General features: G+C 39.9%; 1 protein-coding gene across 2 annotated transcripts in view; it reads left to right on the forward strand.

The window, feature by feature from the left end:
* Positions 1-27,897, forward strand: part of TRANK1 (tetratricopeptide repeat and ankyrin repeat containing 1) — a 70,757-nt gene that overhangs the window by 7,317 nt on the left and 35,543 nt on the right. Inside the window, exons 2-13 of one of the 2 annotated variants that reach the window (XM_020803386.3) lie at positions 2,770-2,922; positions 3,297-3,426; positions 4,816-4,966; positions 5,476-5,594; positions 6,610-6,693; positions 8,391-8,529; positions 10,308-10,439; positions 13,946-14,116; positions 16,518-16,679; positions 20,306-20,560; positions 21,529-21,705; positions 24,816-27,752. In XM_020803386.3, the coding sequence (XP_020659045.3) occupies positions 2,771-2,922; positions 3,297-3,426; positions 4,816-4,966; positions 5,476-5,594; positions 6,610-6,693; positions 8,391-8,529; positions 10,308-10,439; positions 13,946-14,116; positions 16,518-16,679; positions 20,306-20,560; positions 21,529-21,705; positions 24,816-27,752 (4,609 nt within the window). In that variant the 5' untranslated portion in view covers position 2,770. The remainder of the gene's footprint in view (positions 1-2,769; positions 2,923-3,296; positions 3,427-4,815; positions 4,967-5,475; positions 5,595-6,609; positions 6,694-8,390; positions 8,530-10,307; positions 10,440-13,945; positions 14,117-16,517; positions 16,680-20,305; positions 20,561-21,528; positions 21,706-24,815; positions 27,753-27,897) is intronic. The other variant, XM_078377517.1, reaches the window with a different exon arrangement.

Consider the following 27,897-nt stretch of genomic DNA (forward strand, 5'->3'; position numbering starts at 1 on the left):
GGAAACACAAGGGAATTATGTAAGAATGCTGTTCGTGGACTTTAGCTCTGCTTTTAACACCATTATACCCCATAGATTAATAGACAAACTTAAAGATCTTGATTTTCCAGATTCTATCTGTCTGTGGATTTTGGATTTTTTACCAAATCGTCCACAAAGGGTTAAACTGAATGACTACATCTCTACTGACAAGATACTCAGCACTGGCACTCCACAAGGCTGTGTCCTTAGTCCACTACTGTTCTCCATTTATTCATCGGATTGCACCAATAACCATCCCAGTAATAGGATTATCAAATTTGCAGACGATACTACACTAGTAGGACTTATCTCTGGGGATGATGAGTCTGCGTATCGGGACGAGGTATTACAGCTATCCCGCTGGTGCAAAAAAAACAATCTTTTATTTAACATCCAAAAAACCAAGGAATTCATAGTGGACTATAGGAAAAAAAGAGCAGACATTCAGCCACTGTATATAGATGGAGTTTGTGTGGAACAGGTGGTTGAATGTAAGTTTCTTGGGACTATCATAACAAATGACCTGACTTGGAGTGCAAACACCGCTGCGTTAATCAGGAAGGCACAACAACGGTTGTATTTTCTAAGGATTCTTAGAAAGCAACAATTGACTGAGAGTTTGTTAATCACCTTCTATCGGAGTTCGATTGAGAGCATATTATCCTACTGTCTCTGTGTATGGTTCACGAGCTGCACAGTGGCAGAGAAAAAGGCAATTCAAAGGGTGATTAAGACGGCCCAAAACATCATTGGCTGTTCACTCCCCTCTTTGGAAGAATTGTATAAGAACAGATGTAAGAGGAAGATATCTAACATACTGAAAGACTCCTCTCATCCGGGATATCAGCTCTTTAAACTATTACCATCAGGAAGGAGATTCAGGGTATTGAAAGCAAGGACAAGCAGATTCAAGAACAGTTTTTACCCAAGTGCAGTATTGAGTTTAAATGCGGGGCCATAGGTTTTTGGTGGAATTTTAATTGCTGAGAGAAAACGGGGTATCTATATTTGGATGGTGAAAGTTGTGTATATTTTAACTTTTTTTTGTAGTGTTGTCCAGTTTTACCTTGGGGAAGAGCACCTCATTTCGTTGCACCCACTTGTGAGCGCAATGACAAATTTCTTATGTCTTATGTCTTAATGGGGTTGGGGAGGAAACTAGGCTTATTCATATTTCCCTTTGCATCAAGTGATAAATGGAAAAAATGTGAATCAGCCTGCCCTAAACCCCTAGTATTTCCCACATCCCCCCCCATGCAGTTTCACTCTAGCATAGGTATAGAGGGAGAGGAGGGTCTGTGAATAAATAAATATATGGTACTAATAATTTGGGATTTAGTGCCAGAAACCTAAAGGCTTCTAAATACATTCTGGTATTTGTGTTTTTCTTGCCCTGACATTTTCTTCCCAGCAGCTTTGTTATATGTGACTTAGGAGTTCCACATGGAAAGGATATATTTGCTTACATTCCAGAGAGAATTCCAGTGATGCCTGCTTTCCCTTTTTACATGTTTTCAGTAACACCTTTTTCATGACTTGAGGGAGCGCTTTTAGAAGCAGGGCTCTGGATAACATTAATATAATCATGTTAATCTATAAGAGTAATTGTCAAAGCTCAATATTTTTTTTTCCCATTGACTTGCTGCTAATTTGGAAACAAAACACTAGCCTTTATTATATTCCCAGATATGTATGGTCTACTAATCCAACAGTTGCTTTTAATATTGTATTCCTACGATCAAAAAGAAGCAAAAAAGATATGCTCTTTTTAAGTAGGAACTCTAATATGTGTGTGAATATCTTCAGTTCAGTTTTAAACCGAGAGCTTTTCAGCTGACAGCACACTTTGTTTTAGGGATTTACACCTTGCTGCTGAAATTCTCTTTGGCAGGACTGCCAGGACTAGGGAGTTTTGGCCACTCTGTGCATCATCATTCAACCTATCATGCACCTGCCCTTTAAAAAAGTGTATAGCACAGCTGAAATGCATGGGTGCCTTTACTGAATCTTTTGCCGTTGATGAGTGGAACAAGTTATCTTTGTAAACCATCAGCAGGCTTTTTACAACAAGTTCTTTTTCACTGGGCTTTAGCAAAGAGAGCCTGACCAGCACAACATTCTTTCTGTCCATCAATTGCTTTATGGATTCTTCTGCTCCTAAATGATTAAACAAACAAAAATTAGTAACAACCCAAAAGTAGAAAATGTGTTTTTAGTGTAATTGGATTTTTCAAAACATAAGAGCCTAAAACTAATAGAAGAGGTTATTGTTAGGAAAGGGTTCCTTTGTGTCGAGATCTTGCTTGTGGTTACGCTGTACAAGGTGAATTATAGTTATTTTTTTGTGGTAACCACTAATTTTCTAACCACTTTGTTGGTGTTTAGTCATTAAGTTGTGTCCGACTCTTCATGACCCCATGGACCAGAGTACACCAGGCCCTCCTGTCTCCCACTGCCTCCCGGAGTTTGGTCAAATTCATGTTGGTCGCTTCAATGACACTGTCCAACCATCTCGTCCTCTGTCGTTCTCTTCTCCTCTTCCCTTCACACTTTCCTTACATCAGGGTCTTTTCCAGGGAGTCTTCTCCTCTCATGAGATGGCCATAATATTGGAGCCTCAGCTTCAGGATCTGCCCTTCCAGTGGTTTTTAAATGTATTTTGTTGCTGTTTCAATAGGCTGTCTTATGAATTGATCGCATTTGGGGCAACTGTATTTTAATAGTATTTTTCTCTCCTTTCTTTTACAGAATGGATCCCTTTAGTGTGGGTGATCCCATTGCTTATGCAGAATTCATGAAAGCTCAAGGAAATAAAGATTTCAAAAATGGGAATTACTCTATAGCCATCAAAAAGTATGATGAAGCAATACGTGTAATGACATATTTGGGCCAAACAAGTGGGTAAGTTTTGATTGAGAAAATTGTTAGTTGTCCAGCGCTTACTTCTAAATTTGAGCTTAGGTCCCAGCAACCCAAGTTATTCACATGATGTTGGCAATTACCTGATTGTTTGTTATTTTCCTAACATAGTGGTGGTTCAAGAAGGTCAAAGTGACTGTAGTAAGGTCAGATTTCAATCTAAGAACATTTTTTAAAAAATTCAGAATTAGCATGAAATTGTCATGGCTCTGCTGTCCCAGCCACCTTTAGAAAAAAAAGATACAAAAATGTTCAATTCTGTCAGGAACAGCAGGCAAAGAGAAGAATGTCGCAGTTCCTCATCTTTACTTGTGCAAGGATTCACATAACTTCATTTAAACTCTTCATCTTTTTAGTCTCTATCACCATCGAGAAATGGCAGTTTTATTGTGCAATCGATCAAATGCGTTTTACAATTTGAGTAAATGGAATGAAGCCTATTACTCAGCCCAAGATAGTCTCCAGTGGGATCCGACTTATGTTAAGGTGCGCAAAGAAATATCTTTTATGTTGCATAGTCTTAAAAAACTGTTAAGTTTTGAATAATAAATATTTTGAAGCAGTTAAATACAGCATTTGTGTTTATGTTTGATGAAGTGCAATGAGTTGGAGGTTTTCCTGTCACATTAATGCTAGTAATATCTAGAAACTAGTAATGTCTCAGGTATAAGAATGTTTTAATACATAACGGTGCCATAGATAGATGGTTTATTTTGAAACTTGAAGGTCTCAATTAAAAAAAATAGAACTAGAATGAGATGTGCTGATTTAATATTTCAATGTTGGTTGTAGACTGGCAAATAAGAATTACATCCAGGCAAATAAGCAAAGAATGTTTTAAATTGAAAAACAAACAACCTGATGATGTTTAAAAAATTATGTTATGTTATTTATTTGTTTCTTTGTTTGTTTTTATGTTACCATAGGGAACTCAACTCACAACAATTAAAACTATACAATGGTAGCAGGTTTAAAATACTATAAAGAATGACTGTATATTAAAAACAATTAAATAATAATCAGTATTAAAACCAATATTACAAAGAATTTTTAAAACATTTTTAAAAGTTTTAAAGTAAGTTTAGATTTAGCCACTATTTCAGCCAGTATGTTGTTAGTCTGTGGAACTCCTTGCCACAGGAAGTGGTGATGGCATCTGGCCTAGATGCCTTTGAAAGGGGATTGGACAGATTCCTGGAGGAAAAGCCCATCACAGGTTGCAAGCCATGATGGGGATGTGTAATCTCCAGGCTTAGAAGGAAGGTACCTCCGATTGCCAGATGCAGGGGAAGGGATATCAGGAGACATGTATCTAGTTGCCTCATGTGCTCCCAGAGGCATCTAGTGAGGCCACTGTGAGATACAGGGAGCTGGACTAGATGGGCCCTTGGCCTGATCCAGCAGGGCTCTTATTATGTTCTTATGTTAATATATACAGCATTCCATAGATCTCCACAATACTTAAAAGCCTGCCTGAAAAGGACAGTTTTCACTTGAAGAGGGAAGAACAAAAGAAAGGAGACCAACCTGGATATGGGTTTTAAATGTCCAAATATTTAGATGTCATTGTCTGAAATCCAGTAGTAAGTAGCAACTGGAGTAAGCATATTTAATATGTATGAAATTTAAATATGTGCTGATTCCCCAAATTCTTCCTAATTTAGTGGGACTACTCTAGTTGCAACTTACTACTGGATTTCAGACAACACGTTCCATTGTTCAATAGTGTCTTCTGCTTTCACCACAGTGGTTAGAACTATTATTTAGTATATGATTAAGAATATGTGAGTTTTATTTTTGCAGTTTGGTTACTTATTACAATTTATATATTCTAATAGATTATCACTTGAGATTTTCCTTTATTTTTTTCCCTAGGGGTACTATAGAATTGGTTATTCTCTTATTAAATTGTCACGTCCCCTAGATGCTGCTGGAATATTTTGTCAAGGTTTGAACTTTCTTCAGCGTTCATCGGATGTGAGTCAGGTCTCTGACTTTATCGTTGGTATCTTCTCAAGTGTTAACAGTACGTAACATGAAATATTATTTGTTAATTACATAGGTGAGAGTGGCATATTTAGGGACTGCTTATGGGTGTAGAAGGCATTGTCTGGCAAATACTGGAATAGAACCGTTGTCCCTGCTGTGTTGTTTCCTCTCTCTCTCCTCTTTCTCCTCTTGCTTGCTCATTCACTTGCTCAAGAGGAACATTTGGAACGGTGGTGTGCTATCTACAGAAAGGAATTTACTTGCAACTTATCCTGCCTTCCTTATCATCCTCACTCTTTCTGCTGCATGTGTAGACCAAGCCTTTATGATGGTAGCCCAAGCCTGGTCTGTATGCCAGGCTAGATGTCCCAGTGGGGACAGCAATTGATGGACCACAGAACAGGCTTCTGTAGCCTAGCTTGTATAACTGCATTTCCTGCTTTCTGTTGGTGTTAAAGGGGAATGGTTGCACTGGAAGAGCACCAGGTATGACTAGTAGTAAATAATAATTCTGCAAGCTGAACTCTATTGCATTTTCCTCCTTAGATGTAAGGGCTATTACTCCAAATATTTTATCGATCTGTAAGAAAATTGTGAGTGATGGTTTCAGTCCACTGGTTTGGCAGCAGGTGATTGAAAAGTTGGTGAGGAAAGGTTTGTGGCAGGTAAGGGTCATACCACTTCTAACATAGATTTAAAAAATGAAAAATTGTCATAGTTTCTGAAATGTTTTTGCTAAAATTTTGAAATCTTGAGGTTACAAAACCCTGTTCGCATTTGGTATAAACTAACATAAGGAGCGTGGTGGCGCTGCGGATTAAACCACAGAAGCCTCTGTGCTGCAAGGTCAGAAGACTTGCAGTCGTAAGATCGAATCCATGAGACAGAGTGAGCTCCCATTGCTTGTCTCAACTCCTGCCAACCTAGCCGTTCGAAAACATGTAAAAATGTGAGTAGATAAATAAGTACCACCACGGTGGGAAGGTAATGGTGTTCCGTGTCTAGTCTCTCTGGCCACGTGACCATGGAAAAAACTGTCTGCAGACAAACACTGGCTCTATGGCTTGGAAACGGGGATGATCACCGCCCCCTAGAGTCAGACACGACTGGACTAAATGTCAAGGAACCTTTACCTAACATTAATTATTGATTTGCTTTCTTAATTTGTATACTTAGCAGATAATGGTAGAAACCATTATTTTTGTCCACATGCATTAGGATGACAAAGAGATAATAGGTGTGCAGTTATATCAAAAGTGGTCAAAGTTTGGCCCGCAGTGCAGTCTCCCTGCCAGAAAGAGTTTCGGCAGGCAGAAATGTCAGTTGTGCTCTCATGATTCCCTGTGCAGCACAGTTGTCCATTTGAATGCCATGCCAATTCTCTTGTTTGATGCTTGTTTGAACATCTCTATGGATGGAGTATTGGACATTTAGGAATGTGAATAAGTAGAATTTTTGGGTGTGAGGGTTCACTAATTTGCAGTAGTTCTTATGCAAAATCTTAGAATGACGATGGTATCAGAATACTGGCTCTCCTTTTTTCTCCCTTTCCCTTTTATATCACAGTCTGAAAATGCTGTTTTTGGTCATCAGAGAGATCTGAGAAATACTTCTTGTATAAATATATTTGAAAGTTAAAGGCTGTAGCTTGACAAAATATATACTGTGTTTTTCTCCCAGGCTTGCCTATTGCTAGCTGCTGAGAAAGACAAGTTGCCAAGGAATCTACGTGTTGCCACTTTGTCACTGAAAGATCTGTTTGAGGTCAGTCCACATTTTTCAGTAGAAATCATTTTGCCAAAACCCAGTGTAACACGAGTGGGATAAAAATGGCCACTATTAGAGTTGAGTTCATTGTGCATGAGACTGTACAACTGCTTCTGTAACAAAGCTGACATTGGATAACATCCTTGCACTAACTTGTGAAAGTTCAACAGCTAGCTAAACTTTGTGTTAGTTCAATTAAGACATAAGACATAAGAAATTTATTTGTCATTGCACTCACAAGTGGGTGCAACGAAATGAGGTGCTCTTCCCCAAGGTAAAACTGGACAACGCCACTACAAAAAAAAGTTAAAAATATACACAACACTCACCAAACAAATATAAATACCCTGTTTCTCCCAGCAATTAAAATTCCACCAAAAACTTATGACCCCGCATTTAAACTCAATACTGCACTTGGGTAAAAGCTGTTCTTGAATCTACTTGTCCTTGCTTTCAATACCTTAAATCTCCTTCCCGATGGTAATAATTTAAAGAGCTGATGTCCCGGATGAGAGGAGTCTTTCAGTATGTTAGATATCTTCCTCTTACATCTGTTCTTATACAATTCTTCCAAAGAGGGGAGTGAACAGCCAATGATGTTTTGGGCCGTCTTAATCACCCTTTGAATTGCCCTTTTCTCTGCCACTGTGCAGCTCGTGAACCATACACAGAGACAGTAGGATAATATGCTCTCAATCGAACTCCGATAGAAGGTGGTTAACAAACTCTCAGTCAATTGCTGCTTTCTAAGAGTCCTTAGGAAATACAACCATTGTTGCGCCTTCCTGATTAACGCAGCAGTGTTTGTACTCCAAGTCAGGTCATTTGTTATGATGGTCCCAAGAAACTTACATTCAACCACCTGTTCCACACAAACTCCATCTATATACAGTGGCTGAATGTCTGCTCTTTTTTTCCTATAGTCCACTATAAATTCCTTGGTTTTTTGGATGTTAAATAGAAGATTGTTTTTTTTGCACCAGCGGGATAGCTGTAATACCTCATCCCGATACTCAGACTCATCATCCCCAGAAATAAGTCCTACTAGTATAGTGTCGTCTGCAAATTTGATAATTCTATTACTGGGGTGGTTATTGGTGCAATCCGATGAATAAATGGAGAACAGTAGTGGACTAAGGACACAACCTTGTGGAGTGCCAGTGCTGAGTATCTTGTCAGTAGAGATGTAATCATTCAATTTAACCCTTTGTGGACGATTTGTTAAAAAATCCAAAATCCACAGACAGATAGAATCTGGAAAATCTAGATCTTTCAGTTTGACTATTAATTTCTGGGGTATAATGGTATTAAAAGCAGAGCTAAAGTCAGCAATTACTTGATTTTATACAGCTCTTACCTCAGCCTGGGCAAGAGAAAAATTGATTTTACTGGAATTTACACACGCATAGTATCCACTTACATCTGCCTTGCAAAATGAGTGGTATAATCAAGAGAAGATTATTCTAAGAATTCTTCTGCTGTCAGCTTACTGCAGCACTGACCTTTGACTCTCTTGAACTGAGGAAACTGAGTGGTAAAACCATTGGGGGGGGGTTGCTGATAGATCTGTTAGTCACCTATTTGGATCCTACTCTTTTAAATGCCTTTTCTTTAGATAGGAGCAGCAATAGAGGATGGAGATCCTCCGTGCACCATGTGATCTGAGAATTTGTTTTCTGTTCCCATTCCACCAGAAATATGTCCTTCAGGGCCAATATGAAAGAATGGAAAGGGTGCCTAAACTAGTGGAATGGCTGATCTCTATCGGAGCAAGTGTAGAGAGCCTTGGAGCCCATCCTCTCCATGCCGTCATCATGCTTTGTATCAGAGCAAGTAAGTGCCTTTAAAAAGAACCTCTCTGAAGTGACTGATGGTGGTGCCGTTAATCTGGACGTTAATTTTACACCGAAAGCAACTTTGACCATATCGAAATGGTGGCTTGCAAATTGAGAACTACAACCCGGGGGTGGGGGTAGTCTTTCAGATTAGCCCTTTTGGATTTCAGTTCCAAGCTCACCTACTAATAGCAAGACAGTGCAAGGGTTATATTCTGAAACATTTAGAGGACCAAAGTGTCCTCACTCCTGCTCTGAAAATTGGGTCCGCTAAACCTGGGACAGAGAAATAAGCTTGTAGCAGATCTGGGAGAGACTAATTAAGCCTCCTCAAGTGAGAAATGTGAACATGTGGTGCAGTAAATCCCCCTAAAGGGCACGTTGCACTCGGTCAGAGAGTGTGACAGGCTGCCTACCTACCACTTTCGTGCTGGGTCAAGTCCCAGGACCTCAGCAGTGCATAGCGTAAGCCCTTTGAATATGGCTGACCTTAAAAGAACACTTTATGTTTACCCAGTACAGTATTTTGCAAGTACAGGCACATGGGCTTTGTGATTCCTTAGAACTCACTAAAGCTCAGTTAGGTAGGACTCTTAAAATATAGCTAGTTTGTGGTCCTCTCCACCTCCTGGATTTAGCCAGACCCTGGTTGTTCAAGAGACCAGTCCTTTTGTAGAATTTTTATAATTAATTTTTATTAGAAAAATAGTTTCATTAGAATCAGTTTATATTGCACAAGCATCAAGAACATATTCAAAGATCATTGCAGTTAAATAAAATAACTATTTCCCATTAAAATACTAAAACACTACCAAGCTGAGATAAGGTGGGCTATAGTGGGCTAGCCCCACCTCCTCCTTTCTCCTTTACTTACGTCCTTTCTCAATCAAGTTCTTTTCTCTCCCATCATCATGGAATCGAAATTTAGAACAGAACAACACATGAATCACTGAACAACATTCAGTTACTTTCATATAACCGATCGTCCACTTTTCTACGCTCTCCAACTCCTCCTTTCTTCTTGACAATTCTGCCTGTGAACCAATTAGCCTCAAGAGGCTACACCACCTTCCTCCTTCCCTTATTCCCACGAGAGTCCAGGTGTTGTTTATGTCTTTCCCATTTAGCTTGAAATGTTGAGTCTTCCACAGGCTTCCCAATTTGGCCTTCATGCTATCTCGAACAAGGCTGTAACGGTCTTCAGAAAAACATTCTCATGGCACTTAGAAAAACACATTCCAATGTTTCTCAAATCATCCTCACACACAACCTGTCTGACTCCATTTTACATTTCTCTGACTACATATTCCATCATTATGACATGTGTCAGCTGTTTCTCAGTACAATTCATATGCATCCATCACTATTTTTTGGGTTCCTTTTGCCTAGAAGTCCAGTCTAAAAATATTTCGGTAAACTGAGCTGGAAGCAGTTCCTGATGTTGTGTCATGGGTAAGGTAGAAAGTCAGTTTTCATTCCCAGCTTGTACTTCAGGAAGTTTTTAGATTGGGACTAATAAGCAAAATGACTTCAAAGCAAGTGAGAACTTCATAGGTACTATACTGTGCATTAGAATAGCTCTGGCCATATTTCAGACTTCTGCAGGGTGAATATACCAAACAATGTGCATCCTACAATTTTTCTCATTTAATGCAAAATAGATAAAGTAAATTAAAAACAGTTGACTTTAAAAACAAAAAAAACCTACCCAGTCTTCTTGGACCTTGGACTATCTGTTCATTTAAATTGAAGGTGCATATTTTTTTAATTATTTAGAAGGAAACCACCTTTTCCAGTGGTTACTGAATCATAAGCCTGAATTGAAGGATCATATCAACCAGCAAAATGAAGATGGCTCCACAGTTCTCCATATTGTAGCCTCCCAGTCCAGTGGTTATACTTTGAGAAGTAAGTTAATTGCAAGCCCAGAGCTGAAGCTATATTGAATTCCACTGTATGGTGCAATATTAATGTGTTGTACAATGGGAAATTGAATGTGAAGGATGTGGATGTGAATGAGAAGGATGTGTTTTATGTATAATGTGCCATGTTTTCATGTTATGGATGCTATATTTTTGTATGTTTTATTTATGTGTACTGGAGATGGCATTTAATTTCGTTGTATGGAAGTACAATGACAATAAAGTAAATTCAATTAAATTCAATTATCTGATGTAGCACCATTTTTCTGTGACCTAATAATGTGTCAATTTTAAGGTTCTCCTGTCCTTGAAAGACGGAAGATAGGTAGTGCTATTTAAATCATTAAAGCAATTAGCTATGCATGACAGATAGCTAAATAATTGTCTCTTTAGAGAAAGTTCTGCCTAGCACAAGCTGCAGAAATGGTGCTCCATTTTTTAGTCTTCTGGTAGAAATACAGGACATATCCTGCATCTGGTATTTCTGTCAGAGAGGACAGCATGAAGTGTACCAGGCCAATTATGTAATCACCGAAGCTGATCTTGGTCTGATCCATGCCTATGGGGGACCCCCTTATGCCTTTCCTTGAGTTTCACAATGCAGGTAGAATTAGGGCATTGTTTTAGCGAAGGCTTCTTTTTTTTGTTCATTTGCTTGATAAACAATAACTTGCTCTAGCTAGTTAGTTTTTTTGATGTCATCCTGTTTTGAATACTTATTTGATAAAAGTCCTGGATTCTGAGGATTAAATGCCACTGCTATATTTAGCAAACACTCAGATGATATTATGTATCGGTATATTCTGAATTAAGTACCTGTGAATGAAATAAACAGTTCAGCCATTTTGTGTTTTGCCCTTTGGGGACAAGAAGCACTCTTGAAGGGCATCCAAGAAAACTGCAACTTAAGGGGGTGGGGGAAGAAACCTGGGTCTTAGCAGGGGAAATCAAAACATAACAGAACTTTGTTGCCCTTCTGATTACCCAAGTGGTTGAAAGGGAAAGTTAAAATATTGTATAAAAGATGAGCGGGCAGCAGCAAGACTAATAGCAAGGAGTTGCTGGAGAGTTCAGAAGATAAGTGGGAGGAGAAAAGCAAGAAGAAAGAAAAGAAGTTCTAAGCAAGGAAGGGCAGTGCTGCGGAAGAGTCAAGATGGAAACAAGAAGGTTGGTAACAACTTGAGTGGCCATTCAGGGTGAGAGCTGCATAGCAGCTACAATAAGAAAGTGCTCTAGAACAGTGATCCCCAACCTTGTGTCTCCAGATGTTCTTGGACTTCAACTCTCAGAAATTCTGGCCAGCAGAGGTGGTGGTAAAGGTTTCTGGGAGTTGTAGTCCAGGAACATCTGGAGGCCCAAGGTTGGGGATCACTGCTCTAGAAGAGGTTTAAATGGAGGTGGATTGGAATACCAGGTGTGGAGCCAGTAGTCAAGTGTTTGAATCCCCACTGTTCCTTCCAGAGAAGAAGTAGCTGAGGTTATCCAGAGTGTGGGTTGCTGATGAGGTTTCATACCCTGTCATCTCTATAGCCTTGGACAACCTGCACACACCTGGATTACCACTGGAAGAGAGATCGGCAAATCACATTTGAATACGTTACATCCAGAAAACACTTGGAGGTTTGCTTTAATTCAGAATCGCTTTGAACACACATTGTTATTACTAGGTTTCAGTGGTTGCATTTGCCCATGTTGGTAGTAATTTTGGTAATCCTATTTTTATTGCCAAAATTATATTAAATTGTTTAATATTTTTACAGTAATTTCAAGGACTTGCCTCTCAAAACCTTTATAAAGTTTAGGTATGTTGTCAGTGTAAGTTTAGTCAAATGACTTGATTTTAAATCATGTACTTAATTGCCTTAATATTGTATGTGCAATGAGTACTTAGTGCATGAGTTGGCTGGTCCAGTAGGTTAGTTAGAGGAACTGAGAGCTGTTTTAACGATGGCAGCCAGGAAAGAAAGACTTGGTAAGAACTGTGAGTACCAAGGGCAGTAACAAGATTTCTTGGTTTGTTTTTAGGTGAAAATATTTGCTTGTAATGAGGTAGACATAATTTTGTACTCCAATTTATTTTGAAATAAGAACTTGCTTTGCTTTGCTTTAGGGTGTAGCTACACAGCAGGAAAAATGCAAGTGGGTGTCCCACCTAGGAAGTTGGATTTCTCCAGATTAATTTGCTTCAGCCGGCCACACAGGCATCAGTAGAAAGAAGGAAGGAAGTCAGCACTCAGCTGTGCTTCTTCAAATAGCTCTGCTGTGGTAATCTTAATTTGAAGGAAGCATGGTTACCTTAACAAGCTGGAAACTAGGTTGATTGATAGCTTCCTTTTTCTCTCTCTCTGATGACCTTTATTTCTTTTCCCCCCCTTTGGTCATCTAGTTGCCCTAGTGCTAAGCCAGCAACCCTTTAAAAGGAAAAAAAAAGATAAAATAAAGAAATGGGAAGGGGAGAGGAAAACAGATTTTGGAGAGAGGAGGATTCAAACAGCAGCCAGTTTCTCCACTGCCCTGCCCCTCTCACTGTTGCTATATCTGGGTGGAATGGCTTCAAATTGAATGGTGCAATTCCCTTCACATTATTTCAAGCACTCACGATTCTTTTTAAACAGGCTTTTTAACTACTTTGAGGAATAAAAGCTGGACTCTCCTGAGATCTCAGGCTTTATGTTATTAAAGTGTATTTATAGGTCCTTGTAGTGTTTTAGATTATTAGTTTTTATTCAATTTTAGGTTTAATTATTTTAACTGAGTAATTTATTATATTTTTAATGTTGCTTATATTTTACTTACTGTGAGGCACCTTAAATTTATGGGCAAACAACAGCATACAAATTAGGTAGGTAGGTAGGTAGGTAGGTAGGTAGGTAGGTAGGTAGGTAGGTAGGTAGGTAGGTAGGTAGATAGATAGATAGATAGATAGATAGATAGATAGATAGATAGATAGATAGATAGATAGATAGATATCCATGTTTGAATGGGACTAGCATGGAATAGAGTGTGTTACATATAAACATTGGACCATTTTCAAAATTGCAGTAAGAGCTGATCACACTTCATGCAGATTACAAAAGATTACTGTTAAGAGGGAGGCTAATTTTCATCATTAAGCAATATGTAGGAGAAAATCAAACATGTAAGATACAGTAAAATGTTACAGCAAGGTATAGTTAGTAATTATTAAACAAAATGCTTTTGGAAGCACATATTGACACTAAAGGGGAAAAACTTTCCTCCTTTCTAAGGCTGATTTAATTTATTTAGCAACTCTAAATGTCACATCCTGTCAATAGAAAGATAATTTTATTTAAGAAAATGTTATTTCTAATGTTGTCAAATAGGAGATCAGGATACTGTACAAAATTCTCAAGTCTACCTATATATCAGTGCCAGACCTCCAAGGTTCTTGCTTCCTGTGAATGTCAAATTTATAATGCTGTGATAGTCTTTAATGAGGATTGTGTATTCTTTATTTGTCTTATATGTTAGATCAAATAGAAGATGTGGTTATGCTTCTCAGTGCTGGGGTGAATCCAATGATCCGTGATAAACAGTCAAGGTCTGCCATGGATATCTTGAAGAAAAACAAGAAATTTAAGGTGCTGGATATCCTCAACAAGCACATTGCCAGGCGTATGTCAGACGTGCAGGAGTCACCAGGTACTTTGTTGGCTTGCTTGCTGAGTTCAGTTGTAACCATTACAAAGAATATGTGTGTCCAGCTTCCATCTAGATTTGTTATGTCACCCCACTAAGGTTTTGTTTCCAATATAGGACATTGGGGAGTTAAAAAGAATTAGGCAATTCCATTGGTGCAGTGAAGATTTTTCTTCCATTTCTTATGTGTGGGGGGGAATAAAACATCCAAAGGGAGGGATTTAAGTTTTCCTTCTCTGCCTGGACTGGTTCTGACCCGGGGATTTGTACATGCTATAGAGCAGTGGTTCTTAACCTTGCGTAACCCAGGTATTCTGGGACAAGAACACCTGGATTACCCAAGGTTAAGAACCACTGCTGTAGAGTATTCAAAAAGGCGTCTTAGACTACATGATGTGTATTGATATGAATCTTGAAAAATTCTTGTCAGAATATCTCTTAGAGTGACCTTTAGAAATAACTTTTGATAGGAACTATAAAACATTAACATTTACACCAATGCAATCACTCTGTTCATACTTTTTGCATAACTTTAATAATGTAACTTGGTTACTTTTTCATTACCCTTATATGTAAAAAATGAGAAGTAACTTGCTTCTTCCTACCCTGTGAATCTTTAATATACTGTATATAAGATTATATATGCAGTATATAATCTCTTATATACTGTACTGTAACCAGGTACTTCTGTACTTGGTTGTATTGAGCATGCAACATGGTTATCTGAAGTGGCCGAGCACTTGTGTCACTCCAATAAATGTTGGAGGACGACGGTTTTTCCTCTAATGCGTCTCAACACTGGAGGTTGCTGGAAGGACACGGCGGGGTAAGCAAAGCAACAGGGTCCCTGCTTGTGTCTCAGACTGGCATTGAACAAAACCAGGAGGGTGGGAGTGCCCTCTGGTTACTTCAAGTGGTAAGGTGTGGCATCCCCCAAAACAAAGTAGCATAGAACATTACTAACTAGCAAAACGGTGTCCTCTGTCTCAACCTCCAGTAATGACAGATGGGAACGGGACGATTAGGAAACGCCACCAACAGAATGTATTCCTGCATGAAATAATGATCTAGGGTAGCCCGCACTGATAGCTGTGGTCATAGATATTTTAAGAAATAATAATCTTGCAGTTAAAACAGATGCGTATTGGCTATCACAGCCTACTCAGACTGACATGTACAGTGACTTACAAAAGGTACCTTCTCATCACTTCACACATACCAACGAAAAAAGCAAATTGTGCTGTTTATGTTCTGCCCTATAGCACTAAAAGCACTCTCTGGGTGGTTTACAGTTTAATTACACAGGCTACACATTCTCTCCCCCTCCCCCTCGCAAACTGAGTACAGTGGTGCCTCGACTTACGAAATTAATCCGTATTGGAACGGTGGCCATAACTCAAAATTTTCGTAAGTCAAAGCACCATTTCCCATTGAAATGCATGGGAACAGAATTAATCCATTCAAGCATTTCAAAAAAATACAAAAAAAATTAAAGCACACAAAGCCCCATTAGAAGGCACTGGGGCTTAAAAAACAATCAAAAATAAACAGAGCAAACCCCGAAGGCTGCAAAAAACAAAAAACCAAAACAAAAAACCCACAACACAGCACAGAAACATAACTCCACTCAGCCGAAACTCACCCTGCAAAACCCGCCCAGAAGTTTCTAAAAAGCAAAAAGCAGCACCTTACCAGGCAGACGGAAGCCTCCTCCAATGGCACTCACTCCCCAGCGAAAGGCGCCCGGCAACAGGCCCTGGCTGGAGCATAGGGCAGCCGAGGCGGCGGTGGCAGGCCCTTACTTATCAGTAGATGCGTGCCTTTGGTGGGCCTTGCTCATGGGTAGACCCGTACCAAGGATGGGCAGAGAGCACACCGGCTTCCTGCGCCTGGTAGCAAACTGGAGCCGCCCCGCTTCTCCTTCCTCCTCCTGTGCCGCTGCTGCACACTCCGTCCATGGAGGAGCCCCTCCGACCCGTGTGCCCCAGCCAAGGTCCTTCGGAGGCTCTTACTCATGAGTAGACCTGTGCCTTCAGTGGGGCTTACTCATGAGTAAACCCACTGCAGGGAGCACGCTGGCTTCCTGTACCCGGCAGCGATCCAGAGCTGCCCCCGCTTCTCCCTCCTCCTGCCCTGCAGGAGTAAAAAAGTTCCCTGACCCCTCTGCTCTAACCGTTGAGGCAAAAGAGCTCCAAATAAGCAGCCTCTTCGCCACCAACAGTTTGAATTTCCTGCCTTTTCCCCCTGCCTGTTTCTGTTCGTAAGTGGAAGCTCTGCTCGCAAGTTGATGCAAAATTTTGCGAGCGGAGCTGTTCGTAAGTCGAAATGTTTGTAGGTAGGGGCGTTCCTAAGTCGAGGCACAACTGTACTCAGTCTTAACTGTCTTTTGTAATGTTGTTCAAAGCAAGAGAGACTGAAAGCAGAGCCTCTGCGGATGCTGCCACCTCACTTCAAGAAGCTTTTGATCAATTTGTGCAAGTTTGTTCAGAAAACACTGGCCAGAACATCAACCTGTTAAAGCATGAAAAAGTCCAGAATCTTTTGAAATTGCTGTCTGCAGTGAAAGGTGCGGTATATTGTTCCCTCATGATTTCATAGTTATCGGTGTTATGGTTAGATGGCTTTAGAAATGCGAGAAATGGTTTTCTTTCTGCTCAAAGAAAATATGGTTATAAGGACTTAATTTAAATATTCATGGGGGCAAGAAACATTGATAAGTGGTGTACATTTTTGTAATATTTGGACCAGTCCAGTACCACCTTAAGCACTGTATGTTTGTCTGATCTTGGTTGGATCTGCACTTTGAAAACTAACTCATCAGAATTTTCTGTAGAGGAAGCATTTAAAAATCAAAGGTTTCCTAGTTTAGACACAGGGTGCAGGGAGGCCAAGCCCTGCTGCCAGCATGGATTATGTTTCAAGAACACAATGCTTGTGAACTTTTCTCAGAAACAGAAGCACAGTTTACTTCATGAATAATCAAATGAGAATGTTTTGGGGAAACAACTTTGTAAAATAAAAATCACATTAATTACCTAGTGTAGTAATTGCTAGAAAAATTGTTTGCCACAGCACATGGTATAATTAATACTGTATCCCCCCTCTCCTCTTCCACCCCCACCCCTTCTTTCTTCCCCTCCTTTCTCCCTCTTAACTGTGCACTCCAGCAACATACATTGCTCCATACAGTACCTTTGGTACTAAGGAAGGAGAATGTGTAAGGAGGAATTGTGTGTTGATACTTAGCCGTCCCATTGCTAAAAATATAGCAAGTGTAAGTGTTGTCATGCTGGATGGTGCTGTGACAGATTAGGCAAACAAACTGTCCTTCAAGAAGATTTTGTTCAAGTAGACTGTTAATTCCTTTTAGTTTGTAGATTGTCTTACATATTTATATACCCTTTCAAACTGTTTTATCTAATCCCAGGCTAGTGGCCTGTGGTGAATTTGCAGTTGCCTCTCTTTGGCAAGCCACATTCTCCCAGGCTTATGTCTTCACTTCCCTAGCATATCAGGGGGTTAATATTGCCCTTAGGGTTTTCCTCCCAAAGAAATGATTCTGGACACTAAAGGCAAAGTATTGGTAATATTTATGATGGTGTCTTAGCTGCTTTGCCTCCTTGCTTTGTTTTACAAAGCATGTAGTTATCGTTGTAGCAATCCTGATTCATTGAATATAGGGTCACTTTGCTCACTTGCAGGCTTCTGCAAGATGAATATATCAAATAAAATGTTTTATTTTATTTATTTATTTATTCATTGAATTTGTACCCCGCCCATTTAGTCAACTGACTACTGGGCAAAGCTGTCATTCTGCCAAGTACCACAGTGATTGTCCAGATTGTCCCATAAGATGCTGAGAAAACCTGATTTCCCATGAAAGGCAGCTGAAGTAGAGGAATTTCATAGATTTAGCTTCATTGGATTATCAAAAGAATATTACTGTTGTCAGGCATTGTATCTCCTGCCCTACGTATGAGTCTTTCAGTGTTTGCCAGAATGTTTGACATATCTAGGACTCATTTCTAGTCATAGTTCATAGATTATAGTATATCCATTACAGGAAAAGGCCTCTTCCAACAAGAGTCTTTCTGATGTGCTGTGGAAAAACAGTTTTAGGATTGGTTGTTGTGGGTTTTTCGGGCTCTTTGGCCATGTTCTGAAGGTTGTTCTTCCTAACGTTTTGTCAGTCTCTGTGGCCGGCATCTTCAGAGGACAGCACAGTTTTAGAACTGTTCACTGCTTTGTTCTCATGGAAACAGGAAGCTAAGATGTAACTTTGGTCTCTTGTATTCACCAAGGTTCCCATTTCATCTTCTCTACGTTCATACTTTGGGGGCATCTTGTTTTAAATGTTCATCTTGCTCATGATAATAGAAATGCACATGAACTTTGCTGAGTTAGCAGCATATGAGATAGGAGTTGGGAATTGACATGATCTTGGTAGAATCTTACTATTAAAAGCTGGAGAAAAGATACCTTTCAGGGCCTTGATCTACTAGCTGGTAGATGCTAGAAGTGAGTAACCTGTGTCCATTGTCCTTTTGACAACCCCTTTTCTTGTTTTCAGCCTTTTAGTCTGTTAAACTACTGTGACTTAAACCCTGTTCAGTCCTTACCTCTCTGTGAGGAGCCCACATGTGTTGAGGGGAGTGGGCAACTCCTGCCTACACTGTTTTGACTTTCAATATGCGTAAATTGTAGTCTGAAGGTGATGAGGGAGGCTACTATATCAGAGTAGCATGTGTATGTGAGCCACACTCTGGAATGGAGCAGCCTCTTCCTCTTCGTGTGGACACATTCACATGTTGAAAATGGTAATGGCAGGGGAGAGGCAACTTCTCCACTTCATGCATGTGGGCTCCCATGCATTTAGCTAAATGGCTAAAAACACGCTGTATAGCCAGAGGTTGACAGTAATGTGTTAGACACAATGTAATTTATTTTAAATCTTTTAGTATTTTTGTGCAAGGAATGTAACAAAAGTGCATGTCAGAATTAACATAGTGAGTGGAAAGATATCTGGAAACATGTTTGGGGTTTGTGTACAAGAAATAATGTTTTCTGAGTCTTTCAAAATGTTTTAATATACATTTGTAGAAGCTTTTATCAACAAAATGTTTCTTTTTTTAAGTGGATGATTTTATTAGGCCTATCAAGTCAAAATCAGTAAAGTAGTGAGTGGACAGTGTTTTTTCTTAGTGCTAAAAAGAAGTAATAATTTTTGATAATAAATCAGCTGTGATTATCATGAATCACTTGTTGGCCTTTTAAAAGAATTAGGTAACAAATACCTTCTTAACTAACTTTCCAAGCTATGGGTAGCATAGAGTACAGTACCTTACATTTATTTCCATCACATATCAGGAATATTCACATTTTGCTTGGGTGAAAAAGGTGAATTTTACTTCTGAATGAACATGCATTTTTCTTAGTAAATGTGCTAATAAATATGCACAAAGAATACAACTTTGCATGCTAATTTGAAAAGTATGCATTTATGTTGCTAAAATTGTCAAAATGGCTATGTTTCTTAAATAATATATTGGATGTAAAACTGATTATTTGAATGCTTTTAGGGGGAAGGAAATGAGGAATTATTGGTTTGGTTCCAGATTTCATCATGCTTAGAAAAGATACGTTTGACTGCACATCAGTTAGTCATGTCCCCACTGAGTATCTATAAATCTGAATCTATACTGGGGTCCCCAACCCAAGGTCCATGGCCCGGTGTCGGTCCATGGCCTAGGCTGGACCGGGCCATGGAGACAGATCTCCTACCCACCCTGCATGCACTCCTGCACAGCCCATTTGCGCATGCATGTGAGTACGTGCACGCAAGTGCCCCTCACCCCTTTGCGAGTGTGTGCGAGTGTCCCCCAAGCACCCCCACCCTTTGCGCCTGTGCATGAGTGCCCGCACTAGTGCACGTCAGTTACTTTGTGCATGCACGTGAGTGTGGGGGGAGGGTCCCCTGTCTTCCCCAAGCGGTCCGTGGAATTCAAAACCTTGGGGACCGCAGTTTTGATTGCAGTTATATACGATTGCAGTTATATACGTTAAGCTTTACTGTTTCTTTAGTAAGGATAGAATTAAATAATAATTTAAATAAGTAATGCAGACAGTCCAGCATGGATCTTTTTAGGTTACCTTTGCAGCACCTAATGCCCTCCTTAATTTTATTTCATGTAGAAATTCCTGGAGAAATAATCTGTGAAATTCCTCCTGCCCTTGCTAGCAGATTTATAAAGCTTTTGCTCAAGAAGCAAAAGTGGCATGAAGCACTGTTACTGCTCACCTGGAAGGCTACGGAGGAGGTGGCATCCAAAGATGGTGTCCTTAAAAATTGCAATCTCTCAGACTTCAACATTAACACTGTCTTGGAAAACATGCACCAATCGGATAAACAACGAATACAACTCATAAAATGCCTGATAGAAAGAAAAGGTGAACATTCCCAGATTATTTCATTGCAACATTCTGATTCTATGCCTGACTAAACTAAATGTCATCACTGTTTTTTTAAAATGGCTATACTTTTCCTTTCGTGCATTCTACACTATAACTTCGAAAACAGCTCCTTTTTTATATAGTAAGTTGGGAGTCTACAAGACCAGAGGATGCCAGAAAAAAAGGAGAAATAAAAACAAGCTTTTTTTAAAGATGACAATCAAGCTAAACTGATTATTTTGTGCCATGAGCTGCTTTGATATTACTACATAAGTGCTGCTATTAGGAACAAGCTTGACGCGGCATCTCTGGGCATTTGCTGGCATAACTCTTACCTAGATGGCCATGAGAAGATAGTGAAGAGAGATTCGCTAGTAGCACAGAGTTCTAATCAGCCGTAATGCTCCTGCTGAAGTAAATCTGCATCTATGCACGTGCCTGTACACACTTGCCCCAAATCAGTTCAGGGTGTGTTATCTATCCTATCCTGCTACCACCACACTACTGAATCTACTGTAATAAAAGGTGTGTGCCTTGTTTCCCTTCTCCCCCCCCCCCCGGGTACTGTGTTGTCGCTGAATTTTGGTGATGGTAGCAGTTTTTGTGGAAATCTGGTGGAGGCATGCATCTAAAGACTGCATGTTGCCCACCATGGATTTAAGGCTAAATGTTTTCCATAGCTCAGCAGTGTGCTATGAAAGCCACATTTGCTTTTTCATGTCCTCTTAAAGATAAAGAACAGGTAGCCAAAAGGAGATTTGCATGCAGTTGCTAGGCAACCGGGTCAAGTAATCCAAACAGGCTTTCTACATTTAAAAAAATTGTGTTTTTTTTAAAAAAAGCCTTTTCTAGCCACTTGGAATAACTGTTGGATGTAGTTGCTGCCAGTGATTATATTTATATTATTTAGCATCTTTCTGAAAGCATCAGATTTTATTAATAATATTCATGATCTTTTTCCAAAGCATCACCTGAGGGAACCGGAGTTGTCCATGAAAAACCACTACAGAAATGCTTAAAAAACAATGACTTTGAGTTGGCATATTTGTTGCTCACCTCTGGTGCTGATCCTCGTTCTGTATCTATCGTGGAAGGTGATACTCCCTTACATGCTGCCTTGTCCATTTATTTTGACAGAAATGGTAAGTATTTGGCCTCAGTGATTTATCTTGTTGGTATATATAATTTACAAGTTTCATTGAGCATATAGCATGGAATTATCACAGGTATTCTGCCATAACTGTCCCATCACCAATTACTCTCTTCCCTAGTCACTACAAAGTCAATAGCATAATGAATAATCCTTTAGAAATGGAAGATCTAGTTTCTCTTGTTTTGGGTAAAGAGTGTCAGGTTTTAAAATCTATATGAGGTTTGATCTCCAGTCTTTCAAAATTATGAATGGCAGACAGGCAGTGCTCTACCTGACAAGCTGCTGTCAATTACAGTACTGTTACAGGTCCATTCATCTGATGGAGTATAAGGACATTTTGGTTTTTTACTTCAGTTACGGTAGGACCCTCATATTGATGGAAACGCTAATAGCAAATGCTGTATGGTCTCTGAACCCCCTCTTGTGGCCGGTTCTGGTAACTTCATAATTAAAAATATATACAGTATGCAATGGGGCCTCGACTTACAACCATAATCCGTTCCAGAAGATGGATGTAACTCAAAATTGTCTTAAGTCGAAGCACCATTTCCCATTGAAATGCATTGGAACGCGATTAATCTGTTCCAGAAGAAAAAAAAACCCACCAAAATAAAATAAAAATAAAGCACTCTAAGCCTCATAGGAATGCCCTGGGGCTGCCAAAAAACAAATAAACATACACAAAAAAACAACTAAAAATAAACAACGGACCAAGCCCCAAAGGCACTGGGGTGTTTTTTAAAAAAAACAAGGCCAAAAATAAACAACGGAGCAAGCCCCATCAGAAGGCACTGGGGCTGCAAAAACAAAAAACTAAAACTAAACAACAGAGCAAGTCCCGAAGGCACTGGGGCTTTAAAAAAAACCAAAAACAACGGAGCAAGCCCCCATCGGAAGGCGCTGGTGCTGCAAAAACAACAACAACAAATAAGCAACAGAGCAAGCCTCGAAGACGCTGTTGTTTAAAAACAAACACAAAAATAAACAACAGAGCAGCCCCATGGAAAGTGCTGGGACCCAAAACAACAACAACAGCACAGAAACATAAACCCCCACAGCCCAAACCGACCCTGCAGAACCCACTCAGAACAAGCAGTTTTTAAAAAGCAAAAAGCAGCACCTTACCTTACCAGGCAGTTCCAAGCCTCCCTGCAAACAAACACACTCTCACTCGGAAGCAGAAGCCAGGCAGTCCCAAGCATCCTCCGATTGCATACTCTCTAACTTCTGGGGCAAAACAGCTACAAAGAAGCAGCCTATTTGCCACCAATAGTTAGCAATTTGAATTTCCCGCCTTTTCCTCCTGCCTTTTTTGTGTTCGTAATTGGAAGCTCCAGTCACAAGTTGAAGCAAAATGGTCGATTTGAAATGGTCGAATGTCGAGGCACCACTGTATTAGGGACTTTTCTTTGAATATTTTTAGTATTTTCAGACTATCGCTAAGTGAATCGGTGGATACTGATCCTGTGGTTAATGTGGACGTTGTTGTTGTTTAGTCGTTAAGTAATGTCCAAGTCTTCATGACCCCATGGACCAGAACACTCCAGGCCCTCCTGTCTTCCACTGCCTCCCGGAGTTGGGTCAAATTCATGTTGGTAGCTTTGATGACATCGTTCATCCATCTTGTCCTCTGTCATCCCCTTCTCCTCTTTCCTTCACACTTTCCCAACATCAGGGTCTTTTCCAGGGAGTCTTCTCCTGAGATAGCCAAAGTATTGGAGCCTCTGCTTCAGGATCTGTCCTTCCAGGGAGCACTCAGGGTTGATTTCCTTCACAATGGATAGGTTTGTTCTCCTTGCAGTCCAGGAGACTCTCAAGAGCCTCCTCCAGCACCACAATTCAAAAGCATCAATTTTTCTGCGGTCAGCCTTCTTTATGGTCCAGCTCTCACTTCCATACATGGCTACTGGAAAAACCATAGCTTTGACTATGTGGCCCTTTGTCAGCAAGGTGAGGTCTCTGCTTTTTAAGATGCTGTCTAGATTTGTCATCGCTTTCCTCTAAGAAGCAGGCGTCTTTTAATTTCGTGGCTGCTCTCCCCATTTGCAGTGATCATGAAGCCCAAGAAAGTAAAATCTGTCACTGTCTCCATATCTTCCCCTTCTGTTTGCCAGGAGATGACTGGACCAGTGGCCATGATCTTAGTTTTTTTGATGTTGAACTTCAGACCATTTTTTTGCACTCTCCTCTTTCACTCTCATTAAGAGGAACTTTAATTCCTCCTCACTTTCTGCCACCAGAGTGGTATCATCTGCATATCTGAGGTTGTTGATATTTCATCCGGCAGTTTTAATTCCGGTTTGTGATTCCCCTAGTCCAGCCTTTTGCAGGATGTATTCTGCATGTAAGTTAAATAAGCCGGGGGACAATATAAAGCCTTGTTGTACTCCTTTCCCTATTTTGAACCAATCAGTTGTTCCATATTCAGTTCTAACTGTTGCTTCCTGTCCCACATATAGATTTCAGTGTGACCCTACTGTACTTCAAATAGTTCAGTACAAGTTACAACACGATGCCCCCCTCCTTTTTAAAAAAACTTATATAACTTGAAACTTTCTGCAACCCAGCAGGGCTGAGAAGTTCCCTCTATTTTGTTTATTAGGAAGAAGTTTAGGTCCTAGTGAAGAGGACAGTCTGTGAACTGATTGTAGTTAGGAGTAGAAAACAGTATATAAGGATATTTTGTATATGCAGTGCAGCTTCTTTGCTTCCCTCTGTCCAACATTGTGTGAGGTAGAGAGCACCATTTTAGATATCACAAGAAGCTGTGGGCCAAAAGAATTACAAGAGACGCCCTGGAAACTCTTAATAAACTTTTAAAGGACTGGACATCTTCTTTATATTACTGATCATAAGAGGAAGTTCAGAACTTTATTCAAGAACATGGGCTCTTCCTCAACTTGTAATTGAATGTTTTGTTGTCTATTATTAGACAGGAAGGTTTTGGTGGAATTCTGTAGCTAGCACGGGGGGGGGGAAGGTGAGGGTGAGGAAAGGGCCACAAGAACTGAGGTGGCCATGGGGCACTTTGAGCATTGTACAGTAGGGCAGGAACTCCCATGTGACAAAATTCCTTGTTTTGTGTTCTTTTTCCTCCAGATTGCATTGGTTTCCAGTTCCTGCATTTTCTTCTTGAGTTGTATGATTCAAATCCATCTACATTTCCATATCTTAATCCCAATACTCAAGACAAGAATGGAAACACAGTACTGCACATTATTTTTCAAAAAAACCCAACAAAGCAAGTCAAGAAAATGTTAGGTTTGTTGGCAAAGTTTGACATTAACTTAAACTTAAAAAATAGTTCTGGCAGAGATGTGCGTCACAAGAGGAAGAAGAATGACCCAATGCTTGTAGCTTGGAATGAAGCTGTAGCTGAGGCCAGGAAGAAATGTCGGCATGATTTAGTGGGACAGCAAGCTAAAATGCCTCCATCTTCCAGCAGGTCAGAAGCCAAAAGTTCGATCCATTCTTCAACTGCACAGGTATCCAAAATGCAATCTGCACAGCTGTCACAAGACAAGGAGCTAAAAGCAGATGCCACTTCGCATAAACAGAAAGTAAGAGAAGATGCTACAGTAAAGAACTCAGCACTTGCCAATATTAATAAGCCATTGACTCTGAGGGAATGTCTTGTGTATGAAATCATGCAGTTAATCCATGCACTGTGTGAAGTCTCAGCAAAAATGGATTCAGCAACACCCGAAGTAGTCAATCCATGCTCTTCTGTTGCTAAAGGTGAAAGGGATGGGGATGAACAGATCTGTGGCCAGGAGAATCTGGTTTATAATGGTGGACAAAATGCTTGCCTGACAAAAGATGATTCAATGGAGGGCCCCCATGATGAACCTGACAAGGTGAAACGAGAACAGGAGGAAGAAGAAGCCTGTCCTGAAGATGATGAGGAGTTTCAGGATATTAAGACACAAATTGAGGACTTTGATAAAATGACATGGGAAATAGAGTGCACTTCTGAAATGCTAAAGAAGCTGGGAAGCAAGCAGATGCCTTCTTATATGAAGAATAAAGTAATCTTTGTAATTCAACAGCTGGGAAATGGAGAATGGACCCAGAGTCTACAAAAGCGACTAGAACACTTGAAAAGTGACATTCAGCTGTATGAAGCAAAGTTGACCAAAGGGGCAAGAATGTTGTGGGAGGTTGCAATAGACTTTTCTCCTCGTTGCAGTGATAGTGCAGAAACCATAATAGAGAATGAGCATTCTACTCATCCAGCAATAAAAACAGGGAGAGTTTACACAGAAATTATTCGGATATGGGATATTGTCCCAGATCATAACAAACTCAACCGTGCCATTGAAGCTATATGCACTGCATACAATCGTGGGCGTTCTTGTATTTTGAGGAAAAAACTCAAAGGTGTAGATACAGCATTGATTTCTTCAAATATAAAAATACAAAAGCGCTTTCCTCGCATTTATATTGAAGACACCAAAGCAGACAAATCAAAAGTTTCTGTTGTGCCTGAGTACTTTCCCCCAGCTAGTGCAGTGGAAACTGAATACAACATCATGAAATTTCACAGTTTCAGTACTAACATGGCACTTAACATCATAAATGATATGACAGCTGCTGTGGAGTACCCTTTCAGAGTTGGTGAATTGGAATACGCCGTCATTGACTTGAATCCTAAGCCCCTTGAGCCCATAATCTTAATTGGACGGAGTGGAACAGGAAAGACCACGTGTTGCTTGTACAAGCTTTGGAAAAAATTTCATTCTTATTGGGTGAGGGCACATTTGGCAGACGGCCCACTACTGGTCAGACAGGTATGGCACAGACAAAAGTTTAATATGCAGTTGGAGGAGAACGGCAGCAAGGAAGAGGATTCTGATGAAAAACAAAATGGCTGTGACCCTACTGATTCAGTGGAATTGGATACATCTGTAAGTACTGATAATGAGCAGGAAACAGATGAGGATGACCCGTGTTCTTCAGCTGTAGAGGACTCAGATGTGAATTCAGTATGTGACTGTGATGAGGCAGAGGAACACACTGCAGAAGTATCTGACAAATTGGAACACTTGCATCAGATCTTTGTTACTAAAAATCATGTTCTCTGTCAAGAGGTTCAAAGAAATTTCATTGAGCTTAGTAAATCTTCTAAGGAAACCAGTCATTTCAGACCCCTTGAAGCAAATGTTTTCAGACTTCAGGATGTTACAGATGAAAATTTCCCCCTCTTTCTCACATCCAAACAGTTGCTGCTTTTACTTGATGCCTCTCTGCCTGACCCATTTTTCCTTAGGAATGAAGATGGAAGTCTCAAACATACCATTGCTGGATGGTCTACTAAAGATGAAGCAATTATCTCAAATTGGCAAGAGGAGGATGAAGACATTGAAGTAGAGTATGATGAAGATGAGAAAACTGCAGAAGTTCAAACAAGAGAGAGTGATCTTCGTGTCTTTGTTACTTACGGTGTATTTGCTAAGAAGATCTGGCCTGAAATGGTAAAAGGCAGGCACTGGTCTGGAAAGAAGTACAACCCAGCACTGGTCTGGAAAGAAATAAAATCCTTTTTGAAGGGGTCATTTGAGGCAATGAACAGTCCCCAAGGCATACTTTCAAAAGAAGACTACAAAAAACTTGGCCAAAAGAGGTCCCCAAACTTTAAAGAAGACCGTAATGAAATTTATCAACTCTTTTGTCTTTATCAGCAAATAAAATCTCAAGGAAATTATTTTGATGAGGAAGATGTCCTGCATAAGTTGTTTCAGCGACTCTCTAAACTCAGTGTTCTACCATGGTGTATCCATGAACTTTATGGTGATGAAATTCAGGATTTTACTCAGGCAGAGCTAGCATTGTTGATGAAATGTATTGATGACCCTAATGCAATGTTCCTGACTGGTGACACAGCACAGAGCATCATGGAAGGAGTCGCTTTTCGTTTCAGTGACTTGAGGTCACTTTTCCACTATGCCAGTAAAAGCAATAATGAGAAGAAACAATGTGTTGTTCGAAAACCAAGAAGGATATACCAGCTTTATCAGAACTATCGATCTCATTCAGGTATCAAATCTGTTCATCTGTTTTTTAAAAAATGGTTGGGAATATTGGACCTTGGCAGTGATATTGAGACAGGAACAACAGGCTTGATTGAACAACCCAGATTTATTGCTATAGATCCTAGACTTGAGCATATCTTTGGATGACA

This window comes from Pogona vitticeps, chromosome 6, assembly GCF_051106095.1.
Source record: "Pogona vitticeps strain Pit_001003342236 chromosome 6, PviZW2.1, whole genome shotgun sequence".
Classification (NCBI taxonomy): domain Eukaryota; kingdom Metazoa; phylum Chordata; class Lepidosauria; order Squamata; family Agamidae; genus Pogona; species Pogona vitticeps.